General features: G+C 43.4%; 1 protein-coding gene across 2 annotated transcripts in view; it reads left to right on the top strand.

The window, feature by feature from the left end:
• The first annotated feature begins 1236 nt into the window (after nucleotides 1-1236).
• Nucleotides 1237-16482, top strand: part of ANKFY1 (ankyrin repeat and FYVE domain containing 1) — a 32031-nt gene continuing 16785 nt past the window's right edge. Inside the window, exons 1-8 of one of the 2 annotated variants that reach the window (XM_061470386.1) lie at nucleotides 1237-1328; nucleotides 6185-6377; nucleotides 7920-8038; nucleotides 10292-10430; nucleotides 12096-12219; nucleotides 12809-12958; nucleotides 13825-13990; nucleotides 16099-16303. In XM_061470386.1, the coding sequence (XP_061326370.1) occupies nucleotides 1319-1328; nucleotides 6185-6377; nucleotides 7920-8038; nucleotides 10292-10430; nucleotides 12096-12219; nucleotides 12809-12958; nucleotides 13825-13990; nucleotides 16099-16303 (1106 nt within the window). In that variant the 5' untranslated portion in view covers nucleotides 1237-1318. The remainder of the gene's footprint in view (nucleotides 1329-6184; nucleotides 6378-7919; nucleotides 8039-10291; nucleotides 10431-12095; nucleotides 12220-12808; nucleotides 12959-13824; nucleotides 13991-16098; nucleotides 16304-16482) is intronic. The other variant, XM_061470387.1, reaches the window with a different exon arrangement.

The raw sequence follows: 16482 nt of genomic DNA on the forward strand, positions 1-16482 counted from the left end.
GTGATTATATGTGTATTTTGGTTTTTGGGGAGGCTGATGGGGGGGTGGATTTTTTTTGTGTCTGTCCCATCTGGTGCACTGCTCTTGGTACGGTGCCATCACAATGCAAACAGGAGCACCAAAGTCCTTGTAATGTCTGTGTATTTTCAGAAGCATGTAAAAGGGATTGCAAACCAAACCAGAAGGTGCTTGGATTTTAAACTAAGGTGGCAGTAAGGCAGCTTCCTGCATAGGCAAACCCTCAACAGATGAGATTGCCAATTTCCCACATGTAACACACAGTAGTAGTTTGCTGTCTGATCTCTGTTGTCACTCAGAAACTCAGCTAATCCTAAATGTGATCAGCAAGTAATAACTGTTGCCTCACAGTTCCTCCAGGTGATCGATAGCACCCATAATGCAGCGGTGCGTTAGCTATGTAGTCAAGTCATACACACTTGTCACCGAGCTGTGTCAAATGGGATGGGTTGTGCTTCATGATGCCTCCAGAAAACTGCAGTCTGGCTGCCCCAGGCCTAGCTGTGCTTTCACAGGAAACAAAGACGAGGCAAACAACTTCTCAAAGATGACTTAGTGGCAATGTCGGAAGAGAATTCTGTCTGTAAGGCAACGCTGTGCACGGTACGTGCAAACGTGTTTGAGATTTGATCTTTCAGGGAAACAAATGATGCTGTTGGATCAGTGTAGAATATTCTGGCATTTCAGTTGCACGCTGGCACCAAAGATGAGGAGCAATGCCCACAGTCGAGGGTCAGCTATGCAGTGCACATGGCTTGAGAACACGATCTTACTGTTACTTGGCCACTGCCTGTCTCCACATTCAACCACGTTTTACCCACTGGGCACAGATCCAGTTGACTCCGAAACAAAAGCAACACGCGCAGGAAACGAAGCAACGGCGATACAAGTTAATAGCTGCGCACTGAAGAGACCCCATCGGATCGAAACCCCACGTTCGTGCTTCCCATGGGCTTGTCTGGAAGAGGTCGAGCAGCGGAAGGCACACGTCGCGTTTGGGGTGTGCTGAGGCTGGTGCACGTCGGCAGGTTGAAGCGGTGTCTGGACGCTCTCCTCCAGCTCGTCCCGTCCCGTTCTGCCGCCATCCCGCTGCTCAACAGCCGCCGAGCGGCACCGGCAGGACCCCCGCGCTGCCCGGGGGCGGGGCCGGGGCCGGGGCCGGGCGGGAGCAGCCGCGGTATAAAAGCGGTGAGCCCCGGGTAAGGGGGTGTCGCGGTCGCGTTCAGTCTCGCGAGAGCTCTTGGCTCTGTGTGGCGGGACGGGCGGCGGCTCTCGCGAGAGCTGCGGCCCCGGACCCAACATGGCGGAAGGTGAGGGGGGGAGCCCCGGCCAGGGGCCGGGCGGGTACACGGTGAGCTCTGCCGGCCGGGATGGCTTCGCCGCCCGCAGGGAACTGGGGACAACTCCCCCCCGCCCCGTGCGGCTGCTGCTTCGCACCCTCGGTGCGACGGGTTCGGCCCTGCCCGCGGCGGGTGGGGTGGGGCAGGCCGCCCCCTGCATGAATGAGAAGCGGTGTGAGGTGGTCCTGCGGGCTGACCCACCTGGGGCAGGGCGGGCCTGGCGCTGCGCCTTTGTCCCATGGGGTAGCGGTGGCTCTGGGTTGTTGCGGGGACCCCGCCGGGACATCCCGCTGGCCGCTCCCCGCACTTGGGCAGTGGGGCGGGGTGATGCTGCTGGTTTGAGGGGCGCTCGGCGGGGTGAGGAGAGCCGAGGGGCAGCGGCTTTCCTCGGAACAGGGCGGAGGGACCGTGCTGCAGCTCCGGCCACCTGCTGGCGGGCGTCCTTTTGTCAAATTCGGGCTCCGGTGAGACCTGCAGAACTCCTAGGCTGCTTGCGGTTTGCTTGGAGGCTATCGGTGACACCGTTTCTAAACTAATTTCAGTGAGGTAATGGGATTTGAGAAAAACCCGCTTGGATTTGTGCAGTCCTACTCCTTTCTGCAAGACAGAAGCTTCCTCTTTTCCTCCCCGGAGGAAACTGAGTCGGCAAAATGAGCAGAAATGCCCCAAGTTACAAAGGAAACCAAGGCTCCATCTTCCAGTCTCAAAGCACAGACTTTGGCTCTCAATTCTCAGACAGTGGTAGAGTTTTAAAACCACTTGTGGAAAATTAACTAGGATGGAGCAGATGAGGAACTACAGGCACGCATCAGCTGAGAGGATGCTGCAGTCCAGCTGGTTTAATACATCCTTAGAGCAATTCTTAACGTTTCATGTGCTGAAATACCACTGTTTTGTATTTAGCAGAACAGCCTCTTGGGTTTGGTTTTAAGCCTTGGTAGCACAGTTCTGATGGGTATTAGATGTCAAAGTTGTCTTCAGGTGATGAAACTGTTACCACTGCAATCCTGAATGGTCTGGTCAGGGTCCTGCTCTGCAGAATGAGCCTGCATGTGATGCAAGTCCTGTTTCAGACATCTGTACTTAAAGGCTCTTCCCTAATTCAAGGAATTCTGTGATCTTTTGGCTAAAGAAAAGTGCTAGACCAGTGAGTGATCCTGCATGAGCAGTAGTAATAAACTGTAGTTGTAGCAATCTCCACTCAGTTCCTTATGATGTCTGGGAGGGGGGGCTCATTCTGTCCTTTCAAACAAAGTACCTGTCTGCAGCAACACTTACTACCTAGGTAAGAGCAGATGATATTGGAGAGTCAGCTGAGAAGTGAAGCTTTATTAGGGGAGGGAGCTGGTCAAGCTTGTGGTCATTGCTCAGAAGCTGAGGGGATCTTTCTTATGAAAGTGTTGTCTCTGTGTACAGAAGTGCTGAATTAGATTACTGCAATTACAATATAGCTAGAAGTTGATAGAACAGTTTATAAAGGCAAGAGCTGAGCTTGCCTTTGTAACTATTGGAGGAGTGTTGTACCAGCAGTAGCAGGATACTAGATTACATGCAGGGAGCACTGGGTTAACGTTTGAATCTAAAGCAGCAGGGTACTTTGCTGTAGTACTTCGGGGTGGTTGTCAAGTACAGATCAGGAGGGAATTGAGAGGGAATGAGAGGGAACAAGAAAGCTGTGACTTGTACAGGCTGGGGGAGATGAGGTCAGTGTGGAGCAGTGGAGGGTGGACCTGGCTTCAGGGGGAAAGGAAATATTTCAGAAAAATAGATTTCACTCACATGCGCTTCATAAATGTACAAAGATATCTCCATATTGCTTCAGTGACTGCTGCTGATGGGCAATGTCATGGATTCCACTAGACCCTCCCTCTAGTTGTTGGTACATGTTATCTGTCACCCCATTGCCTGTTGCCTCCCTACTTATCTCTTTCGATTAGGTATCTAGTTGCTTTAAAATACTTTGTGCCTTCTCTCACAAGAAAAGTAGCCTTTTCTGAAGTCCTCTTTGAAGTCTTTGATATGGAATATAAACTTCTTCTGGATGCTAGACTGTCTGCTGGAAAGCTGTTAACAAACACTGCTTTTCTTGTCCAGCCATGTGCCCTGTACCTGCAATGTGGGCTCAGAAGAGGAGTCACTTCGTGTGTGCCTCTCGTCTGAACCCGGGCATCCTCCTCACTGATACATGTGGATTGGATGTTTAGCCAGAGACTGACTGGTATCTCCTAGTGAGGCTGTCCTTTCAGGGTCTTGATGAAAGATCTTGATTAGATGTGTGTGTGCATGCAGGAGTTGTGCTGTATACTTGAGAGACAGTCAGGTGAATGGTTATACATAATGTGGACTGGTAATAATAGGCACTCCATGAAAACTATTGCCAGCTTGAAGATGCAGTGGTCATTCTGCATGGGTTTTTTAAAAGTGATGCTGCTTCTCCCCTCTTCCAAAATTGAGGACTATAAATAGTAAACCCGGAGTTGTGGTGCTGTTTGTTTAGAGGTGGTGCTTCTACCTGAGATTGATCAGGTTCCACTTTTAAAGCATTTCTTACTTTAAGCCACTCTTTAAATGAACAGTATGCAGGGAAAACCTGAGGTTTTGCTCTTTTGTAGTGGATGTTGATTGAGTGGACATTGAGGACTGTCTTGAATGTGCACTTGAAATGTGCTGTAAAATCAGATATTGTCTGCAAGTGTGCAGTAGTAGCTGCTACACAACTGCTGTGCATGTTGTCGTGTGGAATAGGAGAAACTCTTACCAGCTCTTCTAATGCTTAGAGTAAGCAAATACATAGCAGTCCCTCTTGCTGAGGTTGCAGGAGGTGGATGCTGTCAATCTGAAAACAAGATCTCTCAAAGCTTCAGCTCTTTGAGGTACTTTCACTGCTGGTAGTGATTGTCACTGCTGCTTCCAGGGATATCCAAGACAACTTGATTGTTGGTTATGCATCAAGCTTAAGCTTGAGGGTCTAGGATAGTTCTGCATTGCGTCCTGTTGACTGCAGAGTAATTTGGAGCCAGTGAGCTGACTTGGTAAAACGACAGCATTTGAGATGTTACCTTTTGGTGCTGATCCTTTATTCCCACCTTCACACTCACTGTTTGGCTGGCAGATGCAGTGTTTCTTTAATCTGATAAATGCCATGAGGCTCAGCAGGTGACTTCTTATTGTTAGCATTTGAATTTGTACAGCACCTAAAAATCTCACTGTGTGAACAGTGCTGGTGTTCACACATTAATTTTGGGCACAGTTCTCAGTGTCTTTCAGTGTTCACTCTTGGCTCCTGTCAAAGCCTTGCCCTTCCTTCTGTAACAGTAGGGCTTGCATTGTGCCACCCCTGCCACCTTCCTTATGAATCAGTTGGGAGGGAGCTGTTACTGAAGAGGCATGTCCTTCTGTTTCGAGGAACATGAAAACTGTGTTTTTAGATAGAAAAACCAGAGCAGAATTTTAAACTCTTTTTAAGGGGTGGAGTGATATTGGTAGCACAACTCTGAAATGATAGTATATCAACAGAATATGGGAAGTATCCCAAAGGAGATAATAACTATTAACTTTTAAAGAGTGAAATTAAATAAAGGCTGTTGAAGGAAGTACACTGCCAGGCCTGCTTAAATAGTATTAACTCAAGAGTAAAATAGGGTAAATTACCTTCTGTTTATCCATTATAGTAGTTGTTAAAAGACTAATAAGGGAGTGTTTGCTGTGGCAGTCTACAGAGGAAAGACTAAATGAGGCATTCTGTCTTCAGCTGAGCTGCAGCAGGATGCTCTGCACTGGGGACCTGTGTTGGGGCAAGGCCAAGGTCAGCTGTGCTGTTGAACTTCTCTACAAGGAGAAAACACTGGTTAACAGGTCTCAGTTCTCATTGTTTGTAGTGCTGGCATTTACTAAATATTTGAGGGAAAACTGTTAAACAGCGAATTCCTGGCTGGTGGGGAGTAACCTTGGAGGAGCTTTCACACTTAAAATCATTGGTTAACTTCCAATTTTTTCCTCCATGCCACCTCATTTTAGGACTGGTTTTGGATTTGTACCTTATTTGAAAAATCATCTTAATGATGAGGGAAATAATGAAGCACAGTGCCTGATAGCTACAGATAGTCTTTGCAGCTATCCATACATAAGTATTCATAAGTTGGACTGATTTTAAACACCTGTTTTGTCCCAGCAGTGATTAGAGTTTTCTAATCTCTGCATAGTGATGTGCACTGCCTCTGATGGGAGGAATGTGTGTGTGCTGCAGTAAGTAGTCTTACCTGTTTTTTCGACTGACTTTTAACATCCAGATTCTGGGGATAATCTGTTTTCTTTGGCCATTTCTTGACTTTCTCTTAGCTGACAGTGTGGGTGAGGAGTTCTGAACAGGTCAGTTAAGTACTCTGAGGGAGATGTGGTACATCAGCAACTGTTCTAATGCTCGCTTGTGGCTGATGCCTCAACTGTAAAGTTAAACAGTATCTTAACTAACTGAAAAAAATTATAAGAACTAGAGTTAGTCCTCTGCCACACAGTAGTTCCAACAGTCGTGGTCTCCCATGTTTTGAAAGCTTATGGCATTCCTGACTGGGCAGGATGCAGGGAATTTCTTTGTAAGTGGCTGTGTTCTGGTGATTTTTGATGTGTTTATGGCCAGCAGTGATATAAAATCAAAGGTTTAGTATTGGGGGTGGGATGATCAATTAATGTGGAAGAGGAGAGACTCTTCCTGGAGTGTTCCATGATTAAACTATGTGCATAATGTCCTTGTAGGGTTAAGTTACCCTCAAGATGTAAAAGAAGGGTGTGCATGTTTCAGCTTGTAGTAACACTGTGTGCTTCTGCAGAGGAGGTGGCCAAGCTGGAAAAGCACCTGATGCTTCTCCGCCAGGAGTATGTAAAGCTGCAGAAGAAGCTAGTTGATACAGAAAGGAAATGCAATCTCCTGGCTGCTGAGGCTAACCAAGACAATGCCAGTGACACCTTCATCAGTCGACTTCTTGCCATTGTAGCTGAACTCTATCAGCAGGAGCAGTACAGGTAAGAAATTCTTTCCTGGGGAAAAGAGCATTACAGAAGCCTTCAATGTTATAGACTGCAGTAGGTACTGTCTTAAACAAGGGAAATTCTTTCTCTACTGCTTGGTATGAATAGTGTCCTCGGTTGCTGTTGGAAGAGCTTGCCAAGATCAGGTAGCAGAATGAATCCAGTTCTCAAATCAAGAGCACCAAGTAGAATTTCATCTGAGCCTGACATTTGAGATGAGTTTAAAGAAAACTGACCATCTTCACCATCAACAGGAAAGCTTTCTTTGAACAGAGGTTACTTTAAACTGATCTATACCTAGTTGGTGGATTAATTACACAGTATATCTCCTACCAGCTGGAAAACCCTCTTTTCTTAAAAGGGCATGTCCTTGATAACAGTTCTATACTCCTACTGTGTGTAAAGAAGCCTGATCAAATTGGCTTATCTGGTTGTAGGATGTAACAGGTCTTAATGATACATGTGACTTAGTGGTATAAATAATACTGTATTTTTGAATTGCAACACAAAGTCAGATTTAATGGTTTCTTTTCCATAGGCACATTAAGGATCAGCTTCAGTACTCTAGATCCCTCAACCGAGCTAGTTCAGAGACTACAGTGACATCAGTTTCTTTGCTATTACTGAAAAAAATGTGACTACAGTAAAGGAGTTTGGTTGTGTAAGGGGAAAATGTATAGTTTTGATGAAAGTTTCTTTCCCCTAACAGCTCATGAGCCTGCCTGAGAAAATGTTCTGTGCCTGGTAAGAACTTACAGCATGCTGGGTAAAAGACTTCTTAGGCAGCATATGTCAGAAGAGTTGGTTCACTTTATTTTTTGTTCAGCTTTTGTGTTTTAAAGATACAGAACAGTGGTATAAAAGGACCTAGAAGTCATAAATTGAGAAAGGGAGCAAGTTCCAGTATGAATTTTGTTAAGAAACATCTCTCTGTTGTGCTGTTGTTCATAGTTGTGCTTGCATTTAGCAAGTGAGCTGGGAAAGTGCACCTACACAGTCAGAACTGTGGGACTTTAAACAGGGCAGGTACTTTCTAACTGCAGAGGGTAACCTGATGTTAAAGGGGTCAGGATGAAATCAGCGCTCTTGACAGATGGGCTTCTGGGAACTGGGGATTCTTGGAAGTCTGCCTTGTACTCAGACTACTGTCAAACATTGTTTGTTCTCTTGCTGGTCTTGCCTGAATCCATTGGTGCTCAGCTGATGGTATTAGAATGGACACTGCAACATATTTAACCTCAATATTGTTGGATTTTCCTACCTTCTACAGCAATTCCCTTGCAGTTTATTCTGAAATGTTTAAAAGGCACAAAAACCCACAAATGCTTTAAGTACTAATGATTGACACTAGAAGGATAAGAATTGTCATTTGACGACATATTTTGCTTAACCAAGTCAATGTGTTTTCATGTCTCAAACAGCTTGGACCTAAATGTGGATACTGAGACATAGGTACTGTGGGGATGCTGAATGTGTACATATCCAGGCAAAGTGCAAGTCTGTATTGTACATGTATATGCTTTTTTCTCTTATCAGTGATCTGAAGATAAAGGTTGGGGACAAGCACATCAGCGCTCACAAATTTGTCTTGGCAGCACGCAGTGACACGTGGAGTCTTGCCAACCTTGCCTCAACAGAGGAGCTGGATCTGTCAGGTCAGTCATTGCTTAGATGCTTCAGTTCTTTAGGATGCCTGTTGGGAAAAGGTTACTTATGTACCTTTCAGACTACTACTGTCCCCAAAATGTTGTGCTTAATCCATGAACGATGTTGCTCTGTCTCTGCAATATGGTGGTACTCTTATTATTTTGGTGCTAGTGCTAGTTAAATCAGTAGCCTACCTTCTCTCTCTTTAATTAACTGGGGTTGAGAATGGTGGCCTGTTTGTCTTTATTCTAGAGTCATTTAGACATAATGAAAACCCGATCTATATGAAGAGCTTGACTTCTTCCTTTCTAAGGACAGGGCTTTTGAGATAGTGTGCGTAATTTTCTCTAAAGTGTTGTGGAAGTGCCTTGCTTCTGGTTATCATAGTGGGAAAGGAGTACAAATACTGGTGTGTGGTTAAAGAGGTATTTACTTGGGCACCTTGATACCTTTGCAAAATGGGTGAGGAAGAGAAGTTTTCTACAAGACTGTCTTCAACAAGACAGTGTTTTGTTCTGCTGTAGCTGTTTCTTGTATGTACTTCAACTGGGCAGTGTTTCTGCACATTTAACCTCATGACAGGCTTTTCTGTACTTAACAGGATAGAAGAGTCTTATACAATTAATTTGTGAGCAATAAGACCAGATGTGAAGCTAAGCAGGTTTGCTGCCTGGCATGTTGAATATTAAGTATTGTTTTCACTTTCTGCACTTAACCTCATGAATCCTAAGTGCAGACAAACTGGAAAGAAGCAGGTCACAGCAAGGTAGTTTTATGAGACAGCATAGGCTTTCTTGCAGAAGGATTTATGGATCCTTGTGCAGCCACGGGAGAACAGATGCCAAGGAGCGCTGTGCTAACAGAAGATGATTACCAAAAAGCTCTTATGTTAATTCTTAGTTTGTTGCAAGCGGCAGTCCATAGCGCTTCTAGCTCCATGTTTAAGCCGATCTGTGAATCTCAGATGTAACTGCAGTCTCGCATGCTTAACAATGCAAACACTATTATAGAATGATGCTTAAAGTGCTTCATAAGTGCTAATAAATGATACTTTCACTGTGCAAAATGGATTTTTTTTTAGTAGAATTTGATAAATGGCACAAGGATTAGGTTATGAAGTAGCTGTAGCAAGCAACATGCTGTGCCCTAAAGATTATCATGGTTTTCTTAAGAGGTTCTCTTAACAACTTGCAAGCTATGATTATCTGAATCCTAACTTCAGAATACAGGCAGCATTTAAGATTGAGTGGGTTTAGAGTTCATGTAATCTGCAAAATTTTCCCCTCTTTAAGAAGTGCAGGAAGAGGTGAACACAGGCCCTCTTGTTGGGAGGGAGAAAATGAAGTTATCTCTGGCAAGGCAGAGCTACTATTACATCTAGTGGGTTTGCTGATCAAGTTTGACAAAAGATAAATTTGCCTTACTGAAATCTCTGGGGAAGGAGATGTGTTAGAATGGGTATTCCTATGTCTTTAAACATGTATGGTTTTGATTTTAAAACAAACAAAACCAGTTTAAGGGACTCGTGATACTTTTCTGAATGTATGATGTGTTTTGTTATAATTAGTCTGATCTGATGTTGTGGAGTAATTCTCATCTACACCCTTGTAAATAGGATTGTCACTATACTTCTGGTAAGTTTCCTGGCCACTGGGCTTGCGTGTCTTTGTGTCCTATGGTGTAGGCTTTTCTTGCTGTGTAAAAAAGCTTATGATGAGTGTTGCAAACTCTAAAATCTAACCAGCTTCTGACATTGACACTTCTGCATCTTTCCTAGAAATGGTTCCCAGCATTTCTGAGTAGTTTGTAGTCATTACCAAGGTGTAAGTACCTTTATTGGAATGCAGTAGTTCATAACACAAGTTATAATAGAAGAGGGAGGATTCTTAAATTGAAAAGGGCATTTGTGCTTGCCAAATACAGATGTGGATTGAGCCATACATGAGGGGCCAAAGACTTTAAAGGGGCACCGCTGGTCCCTAATTCTGCAATATTTGTGTAGCAGGTAGGAGATGTTGCAGGGCTCCCTGCATTCTGCACAGGGTTCCAATGGAAAAATGTTTTTCCTGCTTGGTGCCAGCATTGTTCTTAGTTTCAACTTCTGACCAGTTTTGACATTTTGATTGAACTAAAGTAGTACTGTTTCATCAAGACTGTCTCTTTTTCATGGTAGCTGTGACTTCAGCAGTCAGAGGAATAGCAACTACTTGAATAGGGGTTTATTGCTTGAGTGTTTTATTAATCCCTGTTGCTCCCTGTAGCAGATGCTGACCCAGAGGTAACCATGGCAATGCTGCGGTGGATCTACACAGATGAGCTGGAGCTAAGAGAAGATGATATCTTCTTGACAGAGCTTATGAAACTAGCAAATAAATTTCAGCTCCAGCTGCTTAGGGAAAGGTGGGTCTTGGTAAATACAGTGAATCTTCTTGAACTCTTCAGCCTTGTTTGACTGGAAAGAAGATGATAGCTGCTGGCAGTTGAATAAAATCCTGCTTTTTCAAAGTCTTGAGGTTTCAATAATACAGCATGACACTGAGCTTGTCATGGGAAGTGCAGCCTTGTGCTACAGTTAAACTGGAGCAGTTTTTCTCATGGCTTGTGTGTTTATTTTCTAGTTCCTCTCTCAGTCAAACTAATAACCCTCATTTGGCATTAAGAGGAAGCAGAGATCAGTATATTAGTAACAAGCTCTGGAGGGTTGCAGGAAAGGCATTGTTGAAGAGAATGCTAAGAAGAGTTAATGGCAAGTGGCTTGGAATAGTAAAATACTACAGGTGAAAAATAAACTTGAATAGCAGTTATGTGCATCTTGGTGGCAACCTTCTTCAAAAAGAAGGTTAACATAACAGTACAGTTCTTTGCCATTTTGAAGAGAGAATGACTGCAGCATTCTAGTAGGGTCTGTCTTGTTATCTTGAACATACGGAGTGTTCTGAATAACCACTTACAGTTAGTAAGAATCCTGAATGTACAAACTGAAACCTCAAGTTCTGTACAACTTCAGAGCCTTGAGTTTAGTCAAAGATAAAGTGCCCTTTCCTATAATAATACTTTGCCCAAGGGGTGTCTGGGCCTGTAGCAGTCCATGGCACTCATAATCTATGATGTATGATTCAACATGAGGGAAAGTAAATTGCTGTCAGGTCTTCTGAACAAAGTTGACATCTGTAAGGCCAATGCTAAAAGTGCCTTCAGGTTTTGTATGAGCCTAAAACTGTTTTCATGTAGTACTACTGAAACATTCCTCAGCTGTTGTCTGGTCATGGTAATCAAGTGGCAGGTCCATGTACAGTATGCTATTAGTAATTGCCTTTGTAGGTATTAAATCACTTAGGCTGGAAAAGGTGTTTAAGATTGTCAAGTCCAGCTGTTAACCTAGCACTGCCAAGTCTGTCATTTCCTTTTGTCCAGTCACTTCTTCCTTGGAAGAAGAGAGGGACTCCACCTTGTTACAACCTCCTTCCAGGTGGCTGTAGAGAGTGAGAAGGTCTCCTCTGAACCTCCTTTTCTGTAGGGTAAACAGCCCTAATTTCTTCAGCTGCTTTTCACAAGACTTGTGCTCCAGACCTTTCACCAGCTTTGTTGGTGTTCTTTGGACCTGCTCCAGCACCTCCATGTCTGTCTTGGAGAGAGGAGCCAAAAACTGAATACAGTATTTGAGGTGCTGAGTAGAGGGGACAATTACTGCCCTAGTCCAGCTGGCCACACTGTTGCTGATCCAAGCCAGGATGCTGTTGGCTGCCTTGGCCACCTGGGCATGCTGCTGTCTTCTGTTCACCCCCAGCCTATCAACGAGCACCCGTGGCCATGCTTTCTGATAAGACAGAGCCATCTGACAAGGAGCAGCAGCGACTCTGATAGGATTCTGCTCTTACAGAAGCTGTCTTACAAGGCTGCTGATCACAGTATGGTCATGCTGCTTAGCCTCCTACTAAACCAAGGTCAAGCCATTTTCTAGTAGTGTTTAGGATAAAAGTCCATAGTACCCTGTTACAGCATGGGAGAATGATTACAGTAAAGCTGTGTCCTGATAACTGAGTTCTGGATTTCCTATTTTGACAGATGTGAAAAAGGAGTTATGTCACTTGTTAATGTCAGGAACTGCATTCGTTTCTATCAGACTGCTGAGGAGCTAAATGCTGGCACTCTGCTCAACTATTGTGCTGAGATAATTGCCAGTCACTGGGTAAGTACTGTCAGGAGGAAAAGTGCTTACAGAGTATAGGAACTTAACCAGTAGAATTTTTCATAACTTGCTGTACTGTTACAGGAGTGGTTTTTGGTATGCTGGTATTCAAGCATTCCAGTTAGGATGGGGATTACTTGATTCCTGGTAATAGATCACTTTAGTCACTGAAAGTTATGCTGACCCTTGCAGGTTTGCAAGGAGCAACAGAGTTGGTAAAAAGCTGTCAAATCTACCTGTCTTTCCTTCTGTTGTGAGCCAAGGGGCTGCTTCTGAGGCAGGAGTGACTTTTCCCATCTGTCTTATTTATAATATATGCTTTTGATACCAGGTGTTGTTTGTCATGTATATTAGAAAAAAAGGGAAGAAAAAAGTCACTAACGGATCTTGAAACTAAAATGTAAGATGTAAAACTTCTGAGTGTTTCTTCCTAGTCTTAAAAGGGCTATCTTGGATTGTTCCTGCTGCTTGTGATGTTATCAAAATGGAGCTTTTAACTGAACTTGTTTTGTAAATGTCATAATTATTGTGCGGTACTTTGTTTCTAAAGAAAACAGGAGTATTACTTACCCTTTTTTATTGCTTCTAGGATGATTTACGTAAGGAAGACTTCAGCAGCATGAGTGCTCAATTATTGTATAAAATGTTCAAGTCCAAGACAGAATATCCTTTGCATAAGGCTATTAAAGTTGAGAGAGAAGATGTAGTCTTTTTGTATCTTATTGAAATGGATTCACAGGTACAGTGAGACTGACTTGACCTATCTTCTGGAATTTGGTGTTTCATATGACTAGTTTCTAACAGTCTGAATGTTGTTGTATTTTTGTGGCTAATTCCTATTGGCATGATTATTACTGCCATAGCTACTTCTGTGTTTGTTACGGGGGCTAGTAGTGAAGGCTCCCTAAAGACTTAATTCAGAAGTGAGTTATAACACGAGTTTTAATGCATCTTGCATGCAACAGATTATATCTAAAAAAATCCAGTAGCTGATGTTGTGATGCACATTGAAAGCTGACTGGTATAATGGTCAACTTAGCTGCTTCATGGCAGTTCAGTAAGCATCATTTCTTTGTACAAATGCTTTTCTGCTGTTGAATGTTTGAGGTAACATCTCTTTGTTCTGATCAGATGAACACTAGCAGGCAAATTGCCCCCTAGCAAGGGAAAAGGAAGAATTATTTAAGTATTATTCAGTTAGTCCTTTGCCTTAAATCCTAATTGGAGGCTGGGACTGTAGCAGTACTTAGCACCCTTAGGTGCTAATCCAGTTGGGACTTGAAGTCTCTTAAAGGAATGATTGAATAATTCTTCCTAGTATTATGTTGAGTAAGATATTTAGGTGGCATCTTTTAAGACCATAGTAGCCTTGCTTTGTGTGAGTTAAGGCTTGCAAACAGAACTTGGTTTCTCATTGAGCACCATCTTATGTGGTGATGCTACTGTGATGGTTTTCCTGTGTAAGATGCACTTACCTAAAGGCAACACAGCATTTTGCATTAGAGATGAAGGTCTGACATCATGGTAGTTGGGACAGCCTTTTAGAGTATTTTGTTGGGCTGGTGAACATACATCTAATTTCAGTTGACTGAACTTGTGTTGTAGCTTCCTGGGAAGCTCAATGAATTGGATCACAATGGAGATCTTGCTTTGGATCTGGCCCTTGCCCAGAGATTGGAGAGTATTGCAACTACACTGGTCAACTACAAGGCTGATGTAGATAGGGCAGACAAGAGTGGCTGGAGTCTATTACATAAAGCCATCCAAAGAGGTAAGTAAATAGTATATGAAGCCTTGTGTCTTGCAGTTGTTCCCAGTGTGGAATACATATTCCAAAGTCTAGTCCTGTGTTACTTTAGTAGTCATTGCAGTTAGAAAATTGTCAAGGGTGAACTTTGTCTTATTTCTTGCTTTGAACTTAAAACCAAACAAACAGTTATTTGGTATCTTGAAAGCCAGCCTGCTGGCTGGTGAATGAAACTGGCACTACATGACATCCAGAGCAATTTAGTAAAGTATGGTGTGCTAAAGGAAGAAATGTAGCGAGTGTTCCGATTTGACAACACAATGTCTTTCTGCTAAATGGTTGAATGAAGCATGACAGCCTAGTCACAAATCAAGATAATTCTGTGAAGCCTTTTTCTAGACCTGGGTTGAATGCAGCATATGCTTCTTTCTGATTAGAGTTAACAGTAAGGGTTCTTGCTACTGAACAGCTGTTTTAGGGGAGGGAAAATGACTGGAAGAAGTGGAGGAGCAGGTAGAGATGCTTCTATGTCAATTTGAATATCTTCAAAGCTCTAATGAATAGTAGTGTAGTTACTGGAGTCTGAATACAGCTACTTGATTATCTTGAGCTGTTCTCCACATTGAAATGGAGAATGCATCATCTTGGGAGAATTGGAGCACAGTAGGACCTGGTTGCCGCTACCACAGTACTCTGAAGGCTTTGGAGAAGCAGCATCTTGGGACTGTGGCCAAAGTCTGCTAAAAATCCATAGTGAACGCCTTGTGCTACTAGTTGCCTTCACTGGTACCTTTGGCAGATCTGTCTGTTCTGGAAAGCCAAGCACAGCAGGAACCTGAGCTGTGACCGGACCTCATAGGTGTTGTACTGCTACAAATGAAAAGCATAAGTTTTGTTTGTTTAGCAAGCTGTTTTGGACTGTTGGAAATAGTTTAAGTGGTGTGAGCTCGAAATACAGCTCCCAACTTCTTCCTTTAATCTCCTACGTATCTAAACAGGGTAATGCTGGTGTCTGATCCTGTGAATGAAACTGCAGCAGCAGTAGGAGACCTTCTAGGCATAGGTCAGTGTTGTGATTGCTGCAGCCCTCTGAAGCACCAGAGATGGCAGCAGGCTGCTCTTCATACTTAATACTAGTGTTTGTCCTCTAGTTCTAATGTCTGCTTTCAGTGTAAGCTAGAGCTCTGAGAATGAATGCTTGCTTTTCAGTAACCAAAGCTTCAGTGAATTAATCACTGTTAACAATCACATGTTCTGGAAATGGAGCTAAAGCAAGTTGTCTGAACTTGCCACATGATTCTCATTTCTTATCGGTGGAGAGTGGGGGAATGTCAGAAGTTGAATCCAGGAAATGGGATTTTGGTTTTTGCTAACAGAAATAATATAGCAACCTGTATTGTTTAAACAGGGGAACAGTCTTCTTTGTTCCCCAGTCTTGCATTCAGGACAAGCAACTTGCGAATATGTCTATGCAAAGTAATCTTTGGAGTAAGGGGAATTGGTATTATCCTGAAATGATTCTCTGCATCTGTGCTCCGTGCACTGAAGTGGTGATGAGTTCCGACTTCTAAGCTCTCTAGAGGGAGTTCTTAGATTGCTGTGCATGGTGCATCTGAACTGTTGAAGTCTTTATCCCATATATAATGAGGCCTAAACTCTCAGGAGCAAAGCTGTGTTATTGCTTGTTTGTGTAGCAAGACTGAACAGATGATGACTAACTTCAACTACACACTTATGACTGGTGCCCTGGAACAGTAACTTGATCAAAAGCTACTTGTATGTTTAGTCTCACAGTTAGTCCAGCTGTGCATTAAAGCAGCAATGGGTTTATTCTGATAGAGGGACTAGCAGACTCAGTATCACTGTAACAAGTAAACTGGTGTGTGAACATTAATCACGTGTGACCTCTGGGCAGACCACTTTTTCCAAGGGGTTGTTATGAAATATTTTAGCCCTGACTTTGCAGGGAAGTGCTCTTGAAGTTACCTATTGCTAAGGCATTCTAAGAGCAGACACTTGTATTGAAATAACTGTATGTTATGAAGGGAAATCACATGTATCCATTTTCTGCACTTGTAGAGGGGGTATATGAAGTATATATCCATAAATAACCTTGTTTTGTTTCACAAAAGGCGATAAATTTGCTGCAAACTTTCTCATTAAAAATGGTGCCCGTGTGAATGCTGCTACACTGGGAGACCAGGATACTCCTCTGCACCTTGTGGCCTCGTACAGCCCCAAGAAGCATTTGCCAGATGTCATGGCAGAGATGGCACAGATAGCAGAGTCCCTCCTACAGGCAGGAGCCAATCCAAATATGCAAGACAGCAAAGGAAGGTAAATACTGGGAGAAGTCTGCTACCAGTTAAACAGATCACATCGTAGTGATTAGATACAGCCTGCTACAGTTTGAAACCTGTGGGTAGCACTGAAAGCAGAAGGCTGTGCAAACTGCATGGTACCCTGTCATGACCAATTAAATGTAGCCAGCAGTAGAAAGCTAGGATGAGTTGATT

Source organism: Pezoporus flaviventris, unplaced genomic scaffold (genome assembly GCF_033815535.1).
Source record: "Pezoporus flaviventris isolate CSIRO_AGI_PZ_B2104156 unplaced genomic scaffold, CSIRO_AGI_Pfla_v1 ptg000063l, whole genome shotgun sequence".
NCBI classification, from domain to species: domain Eukaryota; kingdom Metazoa; phylum Chordata; class Aves; order Psittaciformes; family Psittacidae; genus Pezoporus; species Pezoporus flaviventris.